General features: G+C 37.7%; 1 protein-coding gene across 1 annotated transcript in view; it reads right to left on the reverse strand.

Moving 5' to 3' along the window:
- Positions 1-546: 546 nt before the first annotated feature.
- The window catches only part of GNG10 (G protein subunit gamma 10), a 185,086-nt gene continuing 169,808 nt past the window's right edge, over positions 547-15,824 (reverse strand). Inside the window, exons 2-3 of the mRNA XM_053702689.1 lie at positions 2,209-2,366; positions 547-1,107 (exon numbers count right to left, since the gene is read on the reverse strand). Coding sequence (XP_053558664.1) covers positions 2,241-2,366 — 126 coding nt within the window. The 3' untranslated portion in view covers positions 547-1,107; positions 2,209-2,240. The remainder of the gene's footprint in view (positions 1,108-2,208; positions 2,367-15,824) is intronic.

Genomic DNA, 15,824 nt, shown 5'->3' on the forward strand with positions numbered 1-15,824 from the left:
AATCTTAACACATTTGTTCGTTTCCAATGTTTGTACAACATTCTAAACATTTGTTTAATGTAATAGTATTTCTAATGCTCTCTTTAAATGTAATATCTGAATTATGTAATATTTGAAATAGAAACATTCAAATTAATATATTTGTATCTATTATGTAGCAATTTACTAAATTCCCTACCACATGAACTATTGATCTTCTGAATAGTACTTGTTATATCGAATGTTACATTCAAATTTTCAAAATGAGGATACTTAATCTAGTTATGAACATTCGAAAACCAGAAATAACATTCAATTACCATATATTAATGGATTTTGATTCTTATTAACATTCGATTGTCCAAAATGAATGTCCACAGGACTTTTTCTTCCACCAAACAAATGACACTTTCAGCACATTTGACCATCCCTACAGGATATGCTGCAATGATTACAAATTAATTGTATTAGACATTCTGATTTGACGCAATAGCGTTAAGGAGAAAATAAAGTAACATATTTTGGTTAAACAGAATTTACATGATCTGTCTAAAAAAACAAAACACCTTTAAACCATAAAATAATTTATTGTGAAATAAAAGTGAAAATAAACCCTTCTTCCTTTTCCTGAACAACCACTTTTGTATGTGTACTAAATTCTGTGGATAATAAGTTCTTACCTATTTTTCAAATATGTAAAATATTATACACCTATAGAAGTAGTGTGTGCGAATGTGAGGCAAATGAATGTTAAGTTAGTTACTTTTCAATTAAAAAAGTCTCCAAGTGGAAAAGAGTTAAAACTCTTAAAAAATATAATTTAATAATTGGAAAAAAAATGTGTAAATAACATTTTTTCCCCTCTGAATGGCAATGCCTAGGAAATAACACATTTTATGTTTCATTTTATAGAATCTGCACAATTTGTGAAATGCATTACAACCACAGATTTACATTTTTTCATAAAAAGATAATTATTTTACATTCATTTGCAAAAAAAATATTAATGTGTTATGCAAAACTAGTAATAAATATACAGTGACATTTTTGGTGACATTTAGAATGGTACACGCTAGGCAGGCTGTTTCTATGTCAGACATAAAGCAAAATCCCCATGATGATGGTTACCTGGTAAAAAAAAAGAAGAAAGAAATGTTATCAAATATACAATGCAGGATTTAGTCATAAGCGCTGGAAAGTAACTGGATAGCTTTCAATCATGCAGGAAAAAACTTGCATATATTATTTGTTCTTCACTTAGTAATTAAAATGAAAGCAGGATACAAACATTAGCCTGAAGTAGCTATGTCAATATTACTCCTACACAACTATATAAAGAAAATCTCTAAACAAAGTAGAATTGGGCAGCATTAGCTATACAATTAGGCATATATAACACGGCAATAAATAATCCTATGTATGCTGTGTGTTTATTTGTGCCCTTAAGGATGGTTTTCTTCTTCCACTCTGTCTAATGAACCTGCACTGCAGTGTGGGTAAAGCACTTTCTTTTCCCTGTCTCTAGTACAATTATTGTTTCTATCCCAGGACCAGAGAAAATTGACTGATATCCTCTAATGTTTGATTTAAAATAGCAAATTCAGTTTTGCTTTACTGGTCAGGATATGCATAGTTTAAAATTAGAGCTTATTCATAATTTCAGAGAACGGGTCCGGTACTTGGAGGGTATTAAAAAGATATATATACAAAATGTTATTTGTTTGTTGTTTTGTTTTTAAATAATAAATTTAAAGGGATTTTCTGGTACAAACAAATAATTACAAATACTATACTTGGTTAGAGAATTTTTATTTTTAAATACATTTTAATCTTTTACCACTTCAAAAGAGTTAAGCTCATAGTCAAAGCTGAATTCCTGGAATAACCACCCTTTCTGCTCCAGATGAGGATAGGGTCAGTGATTGGTGCATACACATGTACACACGTTTGACTAGATATATCTCCATTTAACCACCAGTCACTGAATGCACACTTCTTACTTTAATTGTTTATTTTTACTGGTAAACCAGGTTTCACTTTTTTTGCACAATTTTGTATTTTTATTCAAGTGTAAATCCTTTATTGTGATATAGTTGCATTTATTTGACATATTTTAACTATCTAAAACTTTTTTTGGGGTTCCTTTGAGACCTGTTTGCACAAACAACCAAAAGCACCCAAAATAATCAAACTAGCATTGTTTAAGAACTTATTTAAAATGTAACTTACATTGGTCATTGATACGGCATTAACAAGTAAATTCAGAGCAATGCACAAGATCTTGGCTCCCGGAATGGATTACTACCAGCTGGCATTCCCACCAGAAGCGCATCCTTGCAAGCGTTCTCCATGCAATACTGCTGGAGTTCTGCTACAGCCTGGGATACCTGCAAAAGGACCACAGTTTCTTAGCCTCACCCAAACCTTATTCGACGCATACACGTTAGTAGCATGGGTTACTTTCAAATATTACACAATTTGGAAATGCTGAAACTAAATAAAAAGCACTGGAGAGCCACATTGTGTTCCCCAAGGTCATATGCTGGACAAACCTGAACTGTATAATGTGCTATGGAGCAGTCTAGTGTAATAAAACATAATTTATGTAAGCACTTACATGATACATTAATTTCTTCATAGTGGTGAGAGTCCACGAGCTGTTATATATGGGATATACATTCCTACCAGGAGGAGGCAAAGTTTCCTAAACTTCAAAGCCTATAAATACCCCTCCCACCTCACATATACCTCAGTTTTATGAATAGCCAAGTAGTGAGGTGTTTAAGGAGCAAAAGTGAATAATGAGCAGGGATAGGCAAGGTGTCTGTACACGAACACTGGTGTCCGTGACTGGCCCTTGCAGTGTCCGCCACCCGTTTTGCGTAGGGGAGGGAGGAGTAGGACAGATTAATTCTGGTTCTGACTCCTCCTTGATGCAGACGGCACCACGTTTTGCGGGGTTGGAGCCGCACCCACGGGACGTCACCTAGTTTTGGGAAAGTGATTGAGAGAGAGGGAAGAAGCAAGCTGCCTGCAGTGCAGCCTGCGCCAACCACCCGTGAGCCGTGACCCATCCCAATTCCCTGATATGTGCGGCAGCGTGGTGCTGGTGTCTGTGTGTAGAAGACCGCCGCCTACTCTAATAATCCTTACCTAACCAAGTAGGTAACCAACCATGTTGATCATGCGATTAACATCAAGGTGGGTGAGTTTGGTTAGGAGTAGCAGACTCTCAATACAAAAAAAAAAGAAAGGTTAGAATTTTTAAAACATTTTATACCAGTACACCATATATAATCGCCATAGAACAAGCCACTGAGCTGTTGTTCGTTCCTGGTAGAGCGCTTCTCTCTTTGTATGCAAAGTATACCACAAGCAGTCTTTATATAAATGTTATTTTAAACTTGTTTGATTAGATGACTAATTTGTACTTGTGGAACTAGACCAGGGGCAACCAACAATCAGCACATTTGACAGCAAAGTGCAGCTCTCCTCACTTATAGAAACTTAGAATGTGTTGGCAGATTAACCATTCGGCCCATTTAGTCTGCCCAATTTTCTGAATACTTTTATTAGTTCCTGGCCTTATCTTATACCTAGCATAACCTTATGCCTATCCCATGCATTTTTAAACTCCTTCACAGTCTCTACCACTTCTGCTGGTTGGCTTTTCCACCATGAATCCACTAACCTCTCGGTAAAGAGAGTGTTTTTTGATGTTTTTAATTTGAAATGTATCTTGGTGTCCTTCACTAAGGTCTGTACCTTGGAAATGTCCGCCACAGCCTTGATCCTTGCCTATCCCTGATAATGAGGATCAGAGAAAAAGATGTGCTTTAAACAAAAATAATAACCCCAAATGGGTGAGGCCTCGTGGATCTTTACAAATATGAAATAAATTAATTTATCAGGTAAGTTCTTTAAAAAAATAATATTTTCTTTCATATAGGTGGTGAGAGTCCACAAGCTGTTAAGAATGGGAAATAATACACATGGTGTGGAAGTCCACAAGTAACAAGAAAGGGAGGGATAAAATAAAAACAGCTTTTTCTGCTAGAAAAAATAATCCAAAACTCAAATAGCTTACCTTTTAGACACTCATCCGCTGATAGCAGACAGCCAAACCAGTACTGAAACATATCAGCAAAGGTAATGGAATAGGAGTATAACATTGCCCTGTAAAGGGAGGCAGAAGATTAATCCCTGCAACCGAATTTACAGTGAGCCCATGAAAAGATTTCATGTGATGAGAAAACATTTCATGAGGCAGTATACTCCCTTCACTTCCCCCTGACAAGCACTGTACTGTGAGGGGAATGGGGCTTCAATATGCTCAGAAGCGCCTTTCACTGAAGAAATCAAGCACATCATGCTTCAACCACCTCCTAAGGAGGCAAAGTTTAAAACTGAAGTATGTGTGAGGTGGGCGGGGTATTTATAGGCTTTTGAGGTTTGGAAAACTTTGCTTTCTCCTGGTAGGAATGTATATTCCATACACAACAGCTCATGGACTCTCGCTGCCTATATGAAAGAAATAGTCCTATTTCCAAGCAAAAGTGTTGTACAGTAAGTTTAATATCAGCAGCTGTAATGCTCATATGAAATGGGTGTTGCGTCTAATAAATAAGCTTGTATCAACCCTTATAGGTCATACTGTATTCAGCTCTTCTATATACCGTATTTTTCGCTCCATAAGACGCACTTTTTTCCCTCTCAAAAGTAAGGAGAAATGTCTGTGCGTCTTATGGAGCGAATGCAGGCCCTGTGCTTGCATTTTTAGGCTAACTGGTACCGGGTAATGTTGTGATGGTGTCATCTGTGATCCTGAATTGCTGCACAGTGTCTGCGGGAAGTGCTGCACAGTGTCTGCGGGAAGTGCTGCACAGTGTCTGCGGGAAGTGCTGCACAGTGTCTGCGGGAGCCTGGGGGCTGAACTAAGTGAACCGGAAGCTCCTGTGTAAAGGCCCGGGGATCTGCAGCTAGTACTCTGAAAGCAACAGGTGAGAGGATTCACCCCCCCTCATATTCAATGAAAAACAAATGTTTAGGGCAATTGGAGCCTGTAATCAACTTCCAATACATTTATTTCAAACAGCCTCTATTACCTCGATCCGGACCGATATTCATGATAAATCCATTCAAAGGATTCATGGCAGGCTGTCCTCTCATTTTGTGTCTGCCTGCCATGAATCCTTTAAATGGATTTATCATGAATACCGGTCCGGATCGAGGTAATGGAAGCTGTTTGAAATAAATCTATTTAAAGTTGATTACCGGATTACCTAGCTTATTAAAATTGAAATCCATAGTGGCAAAAACATCCAGCATGTCCGCCGGATCAGCTGAGATCCACTGATCCGGCAGACATGCTGGATGTCTTTTACCACTATGGATTTCAATTTTAATAAGCTCCAATAAAGTTTTGATAAACGGATCCTGACCTGCTTTGCATCTGGGGCCGAAAATTGGACAGTCCGGAGGCAAGTTCTGTCAGCTACCGTAGCAGAAGGGAGTGTGTCACATGACTGGCACAACACAGAGGACCCGACAGCTTGATTGTTTACCCGACAGTTTGATAGTACGGTAACACATACACTTCTCCCTATTGCATTTCAGCATCATCCACCGATCATACACTACTACAGTGTGTGATATGAATATTCTTGTTTTGGTTTGGGATATTGTTAGGGTTAGGGTTTAGGTTATTAGGGTTAGGGTTTAGGTTATTAGGGTTAGGGTTATGGGTTAGGGTTTAGGTTATCAGGGTTAGGGTTTGAGTTATTAGGGTTAGGGTTTAAGGTTAAGGTTTAGGTTATTAGGGTTAAGGGTTAGGGTTATTAGGGTTAGGTTAGGATTAGCCCCCTCCCCTTGGCACATCAGGCATCAAGAAATAGAAATTGTTCCCCTCAGGGCACCTAATGACATGTTACCGGTACTGTATATACCGGTAGTTACCGTAAACATTACATTCCTTTATTTATTTAACGTATTTGTATACGGTATACCGGTATGTTTGATTTTAGCCACCAATTACGGTAGCAAGAGCTACTCAGGTACTGAACCAAAAATTAGACGACTCCTAACCTTACAGTCCTACTTTTTAAATAGAGATAGCAAGAGAAGAAACAAAATTAATAATAGGAGTACAGTAAATTACCGTAGAAATTTGCTTAACATTGCATGCTCTGTCTGAATCATGAAAGAAAAAAATGGTGTTTGATATCCCTTTAACTAGCAATGGGGATGGTATGTACCGGTAATCATGGCTGGGTGGGGGGCGGCAAAATGTATCCTCGCCGTAGCGCACTACCGTATATCCCAGAAAGTCCAGAAGTCAAAATCTACCGTATGTATAAATCCAAGATGCTTTACGGTATTTAATTTCAAACTTTAAAAGCATCCATAAAACACTGCTATTCACCAAACACAATCACAGTGTGTACAGGTCTTATGGAGCGAATGTGTGTGTGCCCTGGAGCCAAATCGCCAAGTGCAGGGGTGAAAAGCAGGGAAGCATACTGAGATTGTGCGGCATGGAGGAGGGAAGGAAGCAGAGTTGTAAATTCTTACCGCACTTTAATATGGATGCAATTCTATTTACTGTAATATTTCTTTAATATGGATGCAATTCTATTTGATTTGTGCCACCAGAGTGTGTTTTCTGAATTATGGTAAGACCATGCTCAGAGATAACGCAAATGGTGAGCGCTCAGTGGTAAACATTGGAAATACTGGTACATTACTGACAGTTTTTTCATCACTGTTTTTTCTTGCAGATAACCTCCCCCGTACATACCGGTACAAAGATGATAAAGCAGAAAAGAATAGCATATAAGATTCCTTTTAAACTAGAGGTAGTAGAATATGAGCAGCAGAGAAACATTTTGGGCCACCTCCAACTGAAAAAATGATAAGAGAGTGGAGGAAACGGGAGGATCAGCTGCAAAAAGCGAATAAAAGTAAGCACACTTTTCGTGGGCATGCTGCAAAGTGGCCACAGTTAGACATGACCATGAAAGAATGGATCAGACATCACTGGAATAATGCCTTATCAGTCTCTACAAAAATGATAATATATGAAGCCAAATGCATTGCTGTAGAGAAAGGCATTCACGATTTTACTGGATCACCATCGTGGTGCTACTGGTTTATGAGGCGATGTGGCCTTGCTATGCGCACCAAAACTAGAATTGCGCAAAAAATGCCAAAAAAATATGAAAATAAGTTCTGTCTTTTCATAAATTTGTAATTGATGCTAGGAAGAAAAATGGGTTTGAAATTGGCCAGATTGGGAATATGGATGAAGTCCCGCTAACCTTTGATGTGCCATCTAATAGGACTGTTGATCTGAAAGGTGCCAAAACTATCACAGTGAAAACCTCCGGACATGAGAAAACCCATTACACGGTTGTGTTGTCTTGCTGTGCAGACGGCACCAAATTGCCACCCATGTTAATTTTCAAAAGGAAAACATTTCCAAAAGAAGTGATTCCAAGAAAAGGAGGAGTTGTACATGTTCATGGATGGACGAAAATGGAATGAGAATATGGCTTGAAAAAGTGTGGGGCAAACGTCCTGGAGGGCTTCTGAAAAAAACCTGCCTTATTAGTGCTTGACCAGTTTATAACACATATTAGCGAAACTACAAAAAAGTGCTTTAAAGAAGTAAAGACTCATCTAGCTGTAATTCCGGGAGGTCTTACCAGCCAGCTGCAACCTCTCAACGTTTCAATTAACAAACCATTTAAGGTCTTTATGCGACAAGAGTGGAACAAATGGATGGCTGCTGGTAATCATGATCTGACACCTACTAGACGAATGAAGAGGCCCTCTATCACTCAAGTTTGTGAATGGGTGAAAACATCATGGCACTCAGTGAAGGAGGAAATTGTTGTACAGTCATTCAAAAAATGTGGCATTAGCAATGCTTTGGATGGAACCGAAGATGATTTCTTAGCTGAAGATGAAGAAAGTGATGTTTGTGATCTCAGCTTCTTAAATTTTGACTCTAGCGATTCAGAGTTCTTGGGGTACACAGACTAGAAGAGTACTTGAAAGCTTAAAGTCTCTCTTCATTTGTTAATGACACTGATGGTGGTTCTTTATTCCACTGTTGACTTTTCTATTATTCTTTTATAGTTTATTAAATAGATTACTACACCATTTGATTCAGAATATTTTTTTTCTTGTTTTCCTCCTCTAAAAACTAGGTGCGTCTTATGGTCAGGTGCGTCTTATGAAGTGAAAAATACGGTACATTAATTACTGCACTAAAAAGCTCTGTACATGGTTTACCTAAAATAGGGATTTTAAATTCACTATTAAATGTGTGTTTCGCAAAGCAGTAGAAGATGAATTAATTATGGGATAATATAAATCCAACATTTATTTTACGTTTAGACAAGCAAAGTAAAAAAAGGGGAGGGAAAGGAGAGGGAAATGGAGATCTAAACAACATTTAAAAGGGACAGTCTACACAAAAATTGGTATTGTTTAAAAAGATAGACAATGCCTTTACTACCCATTCCCCAGCTTTGCACAACCAACATTGCTATATTAATAAACTTTATAACATTTAAACCTCTAAAGCCTTACAGTTCATGTGGGCTAAATAGATAACATTGTGATCACGCCCAAGGAGTTATTTACGATTTAGCACGACACAGTATTAAATGCAAGTCAATAGATAATAAAAACAAAGTCATGTGATCAGGGGGCCTTCAGAAGATGCTTAGATACAAGGTAATCACAGAGGTAATAAGTGTATTTCTATAACGGTGTTGGTTATGCAAAACTGGGGAATGGGTAATAAAGGGATGATTTATCTTTTAAAACAATAACAATTCTATTGTAGGGGGCGTGTCTTCAGGCGGCACCTTGAGTGGTTGCAAAATGAGTTGCTGTGTGAGGAGAACTGATAATCTGCCAAATATTAGTTGTCTATTAAGCCATTTAATCTGTACACATTGCTGAGTGGACTCTACAGATCCTGCTGAACATTTTGATACCAGAAATGTGCCGAGTTCCACACCAGAAAACTAATCTGAAGCACTGAGGCCTGCGGCAACCCTCGTGGAGGATCTCGACCCCCAGCCTGCAAGTAATTAATCGGGGTATGAGCGGCTTTTATGCTGCTATAAAACAGTTCAAGCTTTATCTATTAATCCTATAATGGAGCCTATAGAATTTGATTTGCTGACAGCTTTGGATCGCCTGCTACATGAATGTTTGCTCCGTGTGGAGGACCATCTTGAGACAGCGGGGCGCAGAGCCGGCAAACTTGAGATACTAGACGCCGGATATGAAAACCAGAGGGAGCTAAAAAGAGACCCGAGTCCTGATCTACCCAAGTCTTTGAAGGCATTTGAAATCCCTGAAAGTAGGGTAACTTACCCACCCGTCTAAGTCCATAATGACCGTCTGTTTAAAGCTGCTGGTAGATGGGATATGGCGGCGAATGGCCCGAGTGGAGAGAGGAAGCATGCTGCAATATTGCATACTCTGACAAGCAGAGTGAAGGAGATCGCAAATGCAGCGGCAGATGATAGAGAGACACGCTGCCTAATTTGGAGCTGCACCCAAATCAGGAGGAAAACTGGTGGAAGATCATGGTACCTGTTCCGGTCACTGCCTGTAACCTTACGCAAGCGGTTCGGGAAGTCCAGATAAGATGATTTCCTCCACTTCCGCTCCAGCAAATCATCAGTAGTGGTGAATGATATCTCCCCCAAACAGTCGGATACAACTATTGCACAGCTGTATTTCAACAAGAAGCCCGGCTGATCGATTTTGGGACTCTGCCAACGCCAGACAACAGTCATACACAAGCGGAAACTTTTCAAATCCAGAGGTCCGGTGTGGGTTGATCTCAGCCGCCTATCCACTAATTAATCCTTTTCATGAGGGGCAATGTGTACTTCTACTAGACTTCTTTATGAGGACTTTTGGTCTGATTCTTGAAGTATCATTGTCCCTCTGTACACTTACCAGTAATAGTCTGGTCAGGAAACCACAATTAATTTATGGCTAACAAAAGCCCAGAGACAATGTTGTTAATCAGGAACCATAGCTTTGTGACTACCCTGTAAGTATGTGACTCAGGGGTCTTTGTCACTTTAACAATGGCGCTGACCTGCTCTCCCACACCAACTATCGTGCTGTATCCCCACACCCTTAATTTACCTATGGATCTTTGAGATACTTTCTGACACCTATATGCCAATAAGTTACCCAGTTCTTTGGACATTGAAAATTTATATGTATATGTATAAGCTGTTCAGTCTTCGTTAAGCCTACCCTGTGCAGTAGATGTATTGGTCTATGATACTGTAGCGTGATAAGTTTATGAATAGTGGACCTCACCCATCAAGACAATTTAGATTGTCTGTTCTTTCCAATCATAGTTAAATGTGATGTTACAAATGTTGTCTGTTATCCCACAATTACTATGTAATTTCAATTAGTGTAAGCCCACTCTGAATCAAACATTATAGTGATTACTCACAAATAACACACTGTATCTTATCCTGGTCCCATAACTTTGATAGTTCACCCCAGACTTGTGAGGGAATAATAATGCCAAACCGGTATAATTCAATAGCACCACTACATTGTTTAACCCCATAAGGAGTCTTAGAGCTCTTTAACCCTAAACTGACATACTTCAATAAAGCAGGGAAGTTTGCAGCAACTTAAACCTACACCTTTATAGGTATGTATGATATATAACGCCCTTTTGGGTCTCAGGTCATGTTCATCACACACTGAATATGGCGCCCCATCTATATATGAATGGTGACCCTATTTGCTCTATTATATTGGTGTGATGTCTGTGGCCGAGATGGCTCACCTTAGACTTCTACTAAAGATTACTTTCATTAGTATTTGTGGGCAATTGTACATTTGTTTGAACATACCTTAGACTACCCTTCCCATCCTCTTTATAATGGTTTGTATAAAAGTCAATATCAGAATTTATAGTATCAATGGGTGTTTATGACTACATTAACAACTGATCCAGTGTTAGATCCAGATGCTTATAGACAAATATTTACCCTCCTTTTGTGACCTATATATATATATATATATATATATATATATATATATATATATATATATATATATATATATGGGTTAATATGGCCCCTCTGAAATACCATTCAAGAAAGCTTCATTATTATTATTATTATGTTTGTGCAATTTAGTCAATGGACCCACGAGCGGTCCTACTAATCATAATCCCTTACTTCCCCTTCTTTAAATTTGTTCAGTTATTTCCAAATTGTCCAAAAGTGGCTGCCTCATGTCCCTAAGGGGTATTTGCACTCCATTATGATCTACTATATAAAGGGATTTCTTATGCACTTTTATTCAAAATTGAGGTATTGGCCATGTTATGTTGATGTGTTCCTGATCATTATACATTTGGAAATGTAAGATGTTTATCTTGTTTGTATGAGATACTTAAACCTCAATAAAAAATTATTTATTAAAAAAAAAAAAAAAATTCTATTGTAGACGGTCCGTTTAAGTAAAAATAGGTCCCACCCTGAGAAGGTCTTTATATGCTGTAATTCATTATCAGCTAGATTGCGAGTTTTGAGCACTATAGGGAAATTAACGACCACCACAAAAGAGGCGGTATTTCACCTCCCTATAGCGCTATTACAGGTTTTGAAAAACCCAGCTTGCGCAGGCGATATGGAGCCGTTGAGCTCCATACCTCACCCAAATACAAGCAGTGTTTTGACATGCTTGTGCACGATTTCCCCATAGACATCAATGGGGAGAGGCGGCAAAAAAAAGCCTAACACCTGCGATCGCGGAAACAAAAGCTCCATAATGCAGCCCCATTGATGTCTATGGGGAAAGAAAAAGTTATGTTTAAACCTAACAACCTAATGTGAAAAACACATCTAAACACCCCTAATCTGCCGCCCCCGACATCGCTGCAACCTACATAATGTTATTAACCCCTAATCTACCACCCTAACATCGCCGCCACCTACATTAGTTATTAACCCCTAATCTGCCGCCCCCAACATACCTGATACCTACATAATGTTATTAAACCCTAATCTTGCCGCCTCCAACATCGCCACCACCTACATAAATTTATTAACCCCTAATATTGCCACCACCTACCTACACTTATTAGCCGCTAATCTGCCGCCCCCAATGTCGCCGGCACTATACTAAAGTTATTAACCCCTAAACCTCTGGCCTCCCACATAACTAACACTACATAAATATATTAACCCTAAACCTAACTCTAACGTAACCCTAAGCATAACACCCCTTAACTTAAATATAATTAAAATAAATCTAAATAAACCTTTCAATTACAGTATTACCTAAATAATTCCTATTTAAAACTAAATACATGCTTACCTATAAAATAAAACCTAAGCTAGCTACAAAATAATTAATAGTTATATTGTATCTATCTTAGGTTTCATTTTTATTTCACAGGTAAGTTTGTATTTATTTTAACTAGGTAGACAAGTTAGTAAATAGTTATTAACTATTTACTAGCTACCTATTTAAAATAAATACAATGTTACCTGTAAAATGAAACCTAACCTACCTTACACTAAAACCTAACATTGCAATCAAATAAAACACTTAAATACACAAAATAAAAAAGGAAATTATCAACAAAAAAAACCCCAATTACTGATTGGAATAGCCAATAGAATGCGAACTCAATCCTATTGGCTGATTAGATCAGCCAATAGGATGAAAGCTCAATCCTATTGGCTGATTGCAACAGCCAATAGGATTTTTCCCCTTTAATTCCTATTGGCTGAGAGAATTCTATCGGAAGAAGAGGATGCTCCACGCCAGATGTCTTGAAGATGGACCCGCGCCGGATGGATGAAGATAGAAGATGCCGTCTGGATGAAGACTTCTGCCCTTTTAAGGGCAGTGCCCATCCAAATGCCCTTTTCAAGGCAATGGTAGCTTAGGTTTATTTAGATAGAATTTTATTTGGGGGTTTTGGTTGTGTGGGTGGTGGGTTTTACTGTTGGGGGTGTTTGTATTTTTTTTTTACAGGTAAAAGAGCTGATTTCTTTGGGGCAATGCCCTGCAAAAGGCCCTTTTAAGGGTTATTGGCAGTTTAGTGTAGGCTAGGGTTTTTTATTGGGGGGCTTTTTTATTTTGATAGGGCTATTAGATTAGTAGTAATTTGTTTTTATTTTTGATAATTTCGTTTTTTATTTTGGGTAATTTAGTGGGGGGGGTTGTAATTTAGATAATAGTATTTTATTAATTTAATTTATTTAATGTTATTGTAATGTTAGGTTTTAGTGTAAGGCAGGTTAGGTTTTATTTTACAGGTAAGTTTGTATTTATTTTAACTAGGTAGCTAGTAAATAGTTAATAACTATTTACTAACTAGTCTACCTAGTTAAAATAAATACAAACTTACCTGTGAAATAAAAATAAAATCTAAGATAGCTACAATATTATAACTATTAGTTATTTTGTAGCTAGCTTAGGTTTTATTTTATAGGTATTTAGTTTTAAATAAGAATTATTTAGGTAATAATTGTAAGTTCTATTTAGATATATTTGAATTATATTTAAGTTAGGGGGTGTTAGGGTTATATTAGGGTTAGGTTTAGGAGTTAATATATTTATGTAGTGATGTGGGAGGCAAGAAGTATAGGGGTTAATAGTTTAATTTAGTATATTTCGCTGTGGGGGGCTTGCGGTTTAGTGGTTAATAGGTTTATTATAGCAGCGGTGTGGGGGTACGACAGATTAGGGGTTAATAATCTTTAAATAGTGTTTGTGATGCGGGAGGGCGGCGGTTTACGGGTTAATAGGTTTATTACAGTGGCGACGATGTCGGGGAGCAGCGGAATACGGGTTAATACATTTTTTAAGTGGTGGCGATGTCCGGAGCGGCAGATTAGGGGTTAATAATTATATTTTAGTGTTTGCGATGCGGGAGTGCCTCGGTTTAGGGGTTAAGAGGTAGTTTATGGGTGTTAGTGTACTTTGTGACAGTTCAGTTATGAGTTTTATGCTACAGCTTTGTAGCATAAAACTCATAACTACTGACTTTAGGTGGTGTTACAGATTTTGTGGTTTTAGAGTGTACCGCTCACTTTTTGGCCTCACCGCAAAACTCATAATACCGGTGCTTTTTTTAAAAGTGCGGTACTGACGTTATGTGACGGCCAAAAAGGTGTGCGATACACCTATTCTGACAAGACTTGTAAAAGTGGCGTCAGGGAAAAAGCAGCGTTATGAAGCATAACGATGCTTTTTCACTCATGACGCAAAACTCGTAATCTAGCTGTATGTGAGGCAAAGGATTTTACTATCAGTTTTGTTCAATTTGTGACTCATGGGTGGGAAGCTTGATAGTGCTTGATAGTCTGGTTAATAAAATAAAAGGGAACAAAAATAAATAATTAAAAGGCATTACTTCAAATGTATAAAATATTTTATTAACAAATTCAACCTAGTAATAAAATAAGTGTACACCTTAGATCAAACCAATCATATACCAAAATTACAATAAAAATATTACAAGTAAAAATAAACATTAAAAACAAGTTAAATGGACAATGAACACAATTTTTTTCTTTCATGATTCAGATAGAGCATGAAATTTTAAGCAACTTTCTAATTTACTCTTATTATCATTTTTTCTTTGTTCTCTTGCTATCTTTATTTTAAAAGCAGGAATGTAAATCTTAGCAGCCAGTCCATTTTAGGTTCAGCACCATGGATAGCGCTTGCTTATTGGAGGCTTACATTTACCCACCAATAAGCAAGCATAACCCAGGTTCTCAACCAAAAATGGGCCGACTCCTTTGCATCACATTCTTGCTTTTAAATAAAGATAGCAAGAGAACTATGAAAAATTGATAATAGGAGTAAAATAGAAATGGCTAAATTATGAGTTTTGCGTTATGAGTAAAAAAGCAGCGTTAAGCCTCATAACGCTGCTTTTTTACTACCGCTGCTATTACGAGTCTTGTAGGTACAGCTGTCCCCGCATACTTTTTTGGCCTTACCGCAAATACACTTATGCAATTTTCGTAAAGTCTTTTTTCAATGGGATTTCCATAGCGCCGGTATTGCAAGCTTTTTTTTTTAGGCCAAAAAGTGAGCGGTACAGCCTATCCCGCAAGATTCGTAATGCATTATAAATTCAGTAGTTATGAGTTTTACACTACAAAGCTGTAGCATAAAACTCATAACTAAAGTGCTAAAAAGTACACTAACACCCATAAACTACCTATTAACCCCTAAACGAGGCCCTAAAATAAATTATTAACCCCTAATCTGCCGCTCCCAACATCGCCACCACTAGAATAAACATATTAACCCCTAAACCGCCGCACTCCCGCGTTGTAAACACTAGTTAAATATTATTAACCCCTAATCTGCTGTCCCTAACATCGCCGCTACCTACCTACATTTATTAACCCCTAATTTGGCGCCACTATACTATATTTATTAACCCCTAAACCTAAGTCTAACCCCTAACCTGTAAAATAAACCCTAAGCTAGCTACAATATAATAGTTATATTGTAGCTATCTTAGGGTTTATTTTACAGGTAAGTATTTAGTTTTATTTAGTTTATTTAGTTATTAATAGTAGATTTGAGTTAGATTTAATTTAATTATATTTAAGTTAGGGGGTGTTAGGGTTAGGGTTAGACTTAGGTTTAGGGGTTAATAAATATAGTATAGCGGCGCGGCAGTTTAGGACTTAATAAATGTAGGTGGCGATGTTAGGGGCGGCAGATTAGGGGTTAATACAATTTAACTAGTGTTTGCGATGCGGGAGTGCGGCAGATTAGGGGTTAATCACTATAAT

The sequence above is a fragment of the Bombina bombina genome, chromosome 2 (assembly GCF_027579735.1).
Source record: "Bombina bombina isolate aBomBom1 chromosome 2, aBomBom1.pri, whole genome shotgun sequence".
Taxonomy (NCBI): Eukaryota; Metazoa; Chordata; class Amphibia; order Anura; family Bombinatoridae; genus Bombina; species Bombina bombina.